Below are 7,596 nucleotides of genomic sequence, written 5' to 3' on the forward strand. Positions count from 1 at the left end.
ATGGATTTGGATGTGCAGAACTGGTTAGATGATCCTTTAATACTGTATTTAAGAGGCCTAAGATGCTCTGAGAAAAGATGAAAAGTTAAACCGGTGGAAAAATCACTTGACCTCAAAATTAAAATCTAATAAATAAAACCACTATCCTGGCTTTGCTCAGACAGATGTCAATACCCATGTTCACTTCATTGTTCCGCTTGTGATCTGATGTGGTACAAACACATACGGACCTTTGATGAAATCTCCTAGGAACAAAACAATAGAAAGAAATATGCATGTGCAAATTCATAAACTAGAAATTATCCAAATTAAGCCAGAAGGAGAATAAGAGGAATATACAAAATAACTGAATACTGCGGAGAAAAGGAACTCATCCCTTTATACAATTTCAAGAGAGCACTTCTGGCCTCCATCAGTTTGGGCAGCCTACTCTAAGAGCTCCTTATGGGCCTGTCTTCTCAAGCTTCTTTTAAAATAATTAATTAATTTGTCATCTAGATACAAAAGAGGAAACCTTTTCTCCTATATCCTAACTAAACTCATGTCCCTCTCTTTGAGAAGTGTGGGGATCTACATCTTGCTAGAAGAGACGGAAGGCTCCAAGAAAACAAAACAGCTTTTGCCTGTAATCCAATACAGAAACACTGGACGGCTATGAAATATGTTCCTTCAAAAGTATGTTAAAACCATTATAAGGATGTTATATTCCCTATTCCCAAAGAATCACTGCTTTTCTCTGTTTCTGCTACTAAATAGAATAGTTTAATAATCTAAACAGAATAACCGCCCTTTTATTTTGAAGGACTGTGCTTTCAGTGTCACAGTCTGCGCTATGTTACTTAATGTATTCTTAGTTGTGTAGCAGAGGCACCAAGAAACCTGGTTTGTGAATTGTGAAGATGTTTAAGAGGACACTGGCTCTCTTTTGTGAATTTTAGTCCAGATGCTATCTTCCATCACACTAGAGAGAACCAGAACTAACTTTGGTGGATCCATCCCTGCAAGCTTCCCTGGGAGCAAGCATTTTACAAGCTGAAAAGAAATAGGCACAAGAGGTTTCTGCCACAAGCATTTCAAGTTTCACCGTCTTTAATATAATGAAATAAAAGTACAAAAAACTTTACAGGAATTATTTATTACATGAAACTAGAACACAGTTAACATTTGCTTTTAATTCTGAAGTGAAACCTGCATTGCCAGCTATGCCACTAATTTGACCATCATCAGGTGTGCAGCGCAGTTTCGGGGGAAAGAAAATACGGAGAGGTGTCAAGGCAACACTTTTGCAAAGCTTCATAATAAGCAGCATGGGAATAACGTTCCACCTGTTAGCAACTGCAGCAAGGCTGAAATACACCATCCATGTCTAAATGCAGGTTTCACCAAGGTGTCTTTGCAAGCATTAAGACATCCGAATGAGACAAGGGACGGCAAGTGTGCTGACCAAACACAGCAGGCGGTTAGCATCTGGATGCCCCCAATTGTATAAACTCAGATGAATAAACGGGATATTTATGGTAACACAGAACTGAGTAAGACAACATACAGGTAGCACGGTTTATTCAACGGTTTCATCCTTTCTCTGTGTGAGGTATGTAAAGCTAAATGTAGAACAGAATTGGGAAAGGTTCGAACAGCAAAACCAAAAGAGTAGGAGTGCAATGAACACGAGGTTCCCCATTCTGCTACTACATTTTTCTCCTTGCCGGATTTTGCTGACCTCTCTCACCAAGCAGATAAAAACAACCCCTGCTAAAATGGAATAGTCTCCATCATGCATGTCGCCTTTTCAGGATTTCCTTATGACAGGTTTGTTAGCGCCAAATCCCTTGTGGCTCGTCTCCCCAGCCAGCCATAATTTCATGTAGCATGCACAGAACTGAGTAAGGCTTGCAAATAAATAAGAGGCTCACCGTTACTTTAGGTGTTTTATGTTCTCAACCGAAGTGATTAAATTAAACAGTCTGTTGAAAGATGAACCCGACGGGGCATTTGAAAAATAAAAAAATACTTTGAAAATCAGAACTGTTTTTTTAAAACTGGCAGAACTATGCTTTGCTTTTGGAAGGGTCGTCTTTGTTCCTTCGCTTTACATCCCAGTTATAAACTCTAGCCATATCTGGAAGTGCAGTTAAGGAAGGTGTTGTTCTATGTACACTGAAAGCACCAGCTTCTGTCCTTGTGTTATTCCACTTGTATCAGAGAGTTAACATAACATGTTTGCTTTGTGAATATTCCACACTGCTTGTTTTCGTACCCAGCTTTTGCACAGTATATTGGACATATGAAGGCTGATGATGTGGAAATATGTAGTGAGCAACACTATGCAATGCCAGCAGAAATGGGAACTCAAAACCGAGGTCTAAAGGTTTATCAACATGCGAGTTTAGACACAATACTAACCTTCTGAAACCCCATACAAACAGCAGCATTTATCCTCTCCAAACACATATATGCTCAGGAACACAACATGCGTCAGTGTTGGCTGTGGTCATAGCCTTTCCTGCAATGCTGGAATACTTTTAGACATTTACTAAAACATTATCTTCCCATTGATTTCTCCCCACACCAGCCATATGCTATTTAGAACTTTCTTGTGTGTTGCTTTTTATCTGTTTATTGGATTGCTTTATTGCTTTACATTACAAATTACTTTGGGTTTGGGGCACCTAAGCATTGGAATAAAAGTTTTGTCAGTCATTATAATTAAACAGCTTTTCTTAAGTTGTGGAAGTGACTGCAGCCAACTCATATCAGCATGTCTTCACTTGAATGAGAGGACCTGTTCTGAATGCAGATGTGTGGTCAAACATCTGTTCCCAATGGATGGAAGACAGACAGCTTATTGTGGCATGGATAGCAACTGCCCAGCCCTCATTTAATTGCTAGAGAAAACTGCTAATTCTTTTAACATGCAGCAACTCATTAATATAAGATAATTAAGAGCAAAGGTGGTCACAGATGCAAAGAGACTGTGTTTTAGACATCCTTTGGGAAATGTCCTGCAGAAAAGACATAAGGAAATCTGTGCTCTATGGGCTCTTTTCCTGAAGTAAAGCCAAAAATGTGTGTATTTGTGTGTGCACACGCTTGGTTTTTTGCTTTATTCCTCTGGAAGGAAGAGACCTGAAACTCAATTATATCATCACTGACCAGAATCAAAAGTGATTATATCAATACAACCATACTGCAATCTTTATGTAGATTTAAACAATGAGAATGCTTTGGGAGCCCATCTTTGTTGAAAAGCTAAGATTAAATGAAAACCAATAACTTCACCCATCATTAGAGGTCCTCTTTCTCAACTGCAGCAACAAGCAGATTAGCAGAAAGAAATGCAAAGCGATAGAGGGAATGTTTTAAAAAGGATACTGACTTCTGTAGTAGTGAACTGATCCCTAAGAAAATCCAGATCTTCCTCTAGAGACTCCAGGTTTCTTGTGGCTGTGGAGAGGTTCTTTTCTAGCAACGCCTGGGCTTCATCGATATCATACTCCAACATTACATTGGCCTAGGAACCAAATTTGCATTGAAAAATCTTTTATGGTTTTTTGAAGTGAAATAAGTTTCTAGTTGAAAGGTAAGTCATAAAATCAAGTTAAAATCATCTTTAAAGTGCTAGGTCTGGTTCTGACTTTTCTAAGTCTTTAAAAGACGTAATGCCACTGATCGCTTGTTTGAGGCCACTTTTTAAGTGCAAATGTTAGTTTATAATAGTATTAGTTAAGCAGAGTTTGGTATATTGTAAGTAACAGGCTGACGTTGGATGTTTAATTCATTCTGGTGAACATGGTCACAACAGTTTTCAAGCCAGATGTATGTCCAACACAGAATACACAACATTCAAGACCTCATAAGGCCTTGTAACCAAATTAATGGCCAGAATGAAACAAGTACCAGGACAGACGGTTTCAGTTCTAGAAGTGTATATTTGCTCAGCAATTACTTACCCCTAACCAGAGACAAACTTTGTCTGTAGGAGGTACTGAAGCTTTACAATAGAGGTTATCTGCCAATAAAAATCTGGTTTCCATTAGGTTTGTAGATTCCTTTGGACACGACAAAAAAACAAATCAACATGGTTGCAGCACTGAAATATGGAGAAGTTATTAGTTTACAATTGTCAGTTAAAAGGATTTTAAATCAGATGTAAAATCTTTTTCTCCTAACTATGGATATATTTTGATTTGACATAAATGCCCACTCAACCTGTCAACAAAAGCTTAGCAATATTTACTAATGGTTTAGAGAAGCTTTCCTCAAGCTGCTGCCCTCCAGATATGTTGGATGGTAGCCTCCATCATCTCAGCCAGCATCATCATCATCGTCATGATCATTATTGTTATGCTTTATTTATATAGTGCTGTAGATTTACACAGGAGACGACAAGAGTTGCAGCCCAACAGTTCCGAATGATGCCAGGTTTGGGAAGGCAAATATAGAGCTCATAATTTCCCCCGCTTTCTAGTTCAAAGAAATTACTTTATTCTATGAAATTAGCTTAGGTTTACATTCAACAGTTCCTCTGATCTTATGGCAAGAAATCTTTATGTACCCATTTATGAACAATCTAAATTACTCACCTTTTTCTTTTGCATGTGTTTTAAGATTTCTAATGTTTGCTTAATTTCTGGAATCTGATTTTTTAACCTGTGAACAAAAGACAGATGTAAAGTATTACTTTCACAAAGATTACTAAATAACTGTCTGCTTTATATCTGGATGCAAAAACGTCAGTCCAGTACATTAATATGATTTTCAGGAACATTATTCCTATTTAACGGGGGTTTCAGGAGACAAACAGACATTAGCTTCAGCTCATTTATGGATATTGATATTTCCTTGAATGAGTAAGCAGCACCACTGGGTCAAAAGGAAGTTATGGTTCTACACAGTGCATAGAAATGTGATCTATTATTTTGGAGAGAACCTTTGTATGGGTCAGTTTTACAAAAACCCACTTATTTTCTGCTTTAGAGACTTGCTGACGTTGTACCATTTTTTAAAATGTTTAATCCATAGCTATTTAACTTCATGCATGAGTCTCTCTCATAATCCTTCACTGCTCAGTAAGGTTAGTGGGAGTTAGGGTCTCCATAAATTGGAGATGACTTGAAGCCACACAACAAAAACAACAACAACAACAAAACAGGTAGCCCAACAACATCTGAGGAGCCAAGGTTCAGGACCTTAACTCAAGAATCTGTGTGTCCATTTACTGCCACCAACTAGCTATTAGACTATTTTAGTGCTGCCACCTAAGTGTACTTTGTCTTTATCAAGATTAAAATTAAACCAAAGTGCTGCTGTCAAAATTATCTGTCTTTGCCAATGGGAATGAAGTTAACAGAGGTTACAGACAGTTCTTATGTATGATAACCCCCCTCACCCCCCAAAAACCCAGGTTGCGTGATGATTTGAGGAGCTGCAATGAAAACGTCAGCCTGGCCTGTTATTAAAATCACCATATAACTCTCACCTTCTTTTCTTCTGGGCAAGGTTAAGTTCCATAAACTTATATTTCTGATACTGTTCATCCAGCTTCTTGAGCACTATGTCTGCCGTCTCATTTCCTGGCTGTTTCATAAAGGAGTCTACATCTTCCTTCAAGCAAAAAAAATAAAAAAAATACATATTACATATTAATAACGTCAAAATCTTTGGTTCACGCAGCACCGTAAACAGCTGGGGCAGTTGCCCAATGTCTGTTTCGCATTCTTCCAGCGCTTGCACCAGAGACTGATTTTCCAAGCATGGCCCATGTCAACCTCCCCACAGTAAGAGGCCCTATGGCTTGCTTGAGAAACTGAAGACAAGCAAATGGCAGTGGAGATGGGAAGGAGCAGCGTTCAATGGCTGGCAAATGGGAGGGTAGCAAGAGCAGCTTGTGAAAAAAGGGGACTCCTAAGGGTATCTTGCCCAAAGGACTCCCATCATCTGGAACCAGGACGCCTTCTTCTTTGCCGTAAGATGGGTACATACCATAGAAGAGCACTGTGCGTTTCTATGACATAGCAACCTTAAAGCAAGGCAGGAGACAAATATCAAAGATGGGCTAAATTAGACTTTTTGTGGGTTTTTCGGGGTACATGGCCATGTTCTGGAAGAGTTTATTCCTGACTTTTCGCCAGCATCTGTGGCTGGTGTCTTCAGATGCTCCTAATCCAGGTGTTTTGCCTCTGGCAAAAGAAATAGGCATAAATTCACTAGGTGTGGCATACTACTATGCTGATCCCGCACTACAAGAGTGTTGTAGGTGCTGCATAAACAGAGCAAGCTCAGACACCGACTGTGGGGCTGCTCCTCATCTCCTGGAGGCATGTTTTACCAGCATAAAAGGTGAGTCAGCCCAAAAAAGGGCTCATTTGCAAGAGCCGAACTGGTCTGGCGGAACAAGGCTGAGACTGGAGAGCTCCAGCATTCCTCTGCCAACAGCAGCCAGGAACCCAAAAGCCATCCTCTTTGATCGTTCTGGGCACCCAGCACTTCAAAGGTAAACTGCTTTTCGAAGCCGTCTTTAAGTCTATTGAGCCTGGTGGAGCCTGGTTGTTTTCTGCAGCTCCAGAGAACAGGACACAGAGGAATGGATGCAAAGTCCTGGAACAGAGATTCCAGCTCAACATTAGGAGGAACTTCCTGACAGTAAGAGCTGTTTGACGGAACACATTCCCCCAAAGAGCAGCGGAGTCTCCTTCTTCGGAGGTCTTTAAACAGAGGGCCCTCTCTGGGGTGTGCTTTGATAGTGAGTTCCTGCATGGCAGGATGGGTTTGGAATGGAAGGATCTTGGGGTCTCTTCCAACTCCCCTAAATCAGGACGCCTTCCACAAAACAAATGGATAAACGGAAGAGTTCAACTTCACAGTCCAAAACACAACCCAGTTTGAGACTGCTTCAACTGCCCTGGCTCAGTGCTGGGGAATCCTGGGAACTGTAGTTTATGGTGGCTCTGACAGGGAAGGCTAAATGCCTCACAAAACTACAGTTCCCAGGATCCCCAGCACTGAGCCAGGGCAGCTGAAGCACTTAAAAAGGATTCTCTCTATGGATGAAGGAAGGAAGACCCTCCAAAAGGGGAGTCACGTGATTTTTTCACTCAGTGAGGAAGCCTCTGCTGTCAGAGATTCTGCGCATGCGCATACACCGTCCCAGGCCCAACGGCCTCCCTCTCCGTCCGGCGCCTAGTTTTGAGGCACTTCCCCCTCGTTCCTATCCATTCCTATCTCCTTTCCCGCTCCACTTACGACGAAGACGGCCTCCGGGATGCCCAGGTGCGCCCTTTTGCCCGGTCCGTCGCCACAAACCGCCTCGCCGCCCGTGGCCGCCGCCATCTTGAAGAGGAGGAGTGCGAATACGAACGGGACATACAGCCGGTGCGCATGCGCGGAGGAAGGACCGCGCCAGAGGAAAGCGGCATTAGCGTCGCCTGACGACGACGACGAAGAGGGCAGGCCAGTGATTTTGATTGGTCGAGAGAGCCCTTGATTGACGGGCCGACTGTTCGAGGCAAGGAGGGAGGAGTGACTTATTAGCATACAAGAGCCGCCCCTTTTCTCCTCCGCGCCTTCTCCCTTTCGCGCATGCGTAGTTCCAGCAAG

General features: G+C 41.6%; 1 protein-coding gene across 1 annotated transcript; it reads right to left on the bottom strand.

Annotated features, from left to right (window-relative positions):
- Positions 1 to 1,067: 1,067 nt before the first annotated feature.
- On the bottom strand, positions 1,068 to 7,514 carry VBP1 (VHL binding protein 1). The gene is made up of 6 exons (XM_042479538.1): positions 7,243 to 7,514; positions 5,480 to 5,604; positions 4,584 to 4,650; positions 3,951 to 4,049; positions 3,373 to 3,511; positions 1,068 to 2,119 (listed from the first exon to the last, which is right to left on the bottom strand). Exons 1-6 carry the CDS (start codon positions 7,327 to 7,329, stop codon positions 2,049 to 2,051), a joined length of 588 nt encoding a protein of 195 aa, XP_042335472.1. The 5' UTR covers positions 7,330 to 7,514; the 3' UTR covers positions 1,068 to 2,048.
- Between the last annotated feature and the right edge of the window lie 82 nt (positions 7,515 to 7,596).

This window comes from Sceloporus undulatus, chromosome 7 (genome assembly GCF_019175285.1).
Source record: "Sceloporus undulatus isolate JIND9_A2432 ecotype Alabama chromosome 7, SceUnd_v1.1, whole genome shotgun sequence".
NCBI lineage: Eukaryota > Metazoa > Chordata > Lepidosauria > Squamata > Phrynosomatidae > Sceloporus > Sceloporus undulatus.

Bases quoted from the DNA above. Each gene is read 5' to 3' on its own strand.
- VBP1 (XM_042479538.1), bottom strand. From the start codon at position 7,329: ATGGCGGCGGCCACGGGCGGCGAGGCGGTTTGTGGCGACGGACCGGGC. The intron at 4,050-4,583 runs GTGAGTAATTTA...TCGTGTCCAAAG, and splicing joins AACACATGCAAAAGAAAAAG to GAATCTACAAACCTAATGGA. The intron at 2,120-3,372 runs GTATCCTTTTTA...CTGCACTTCCAG, and splicing joins GTTCACTACTACAGAAGTCA to ATATGGCTAGAGTTTATAAC.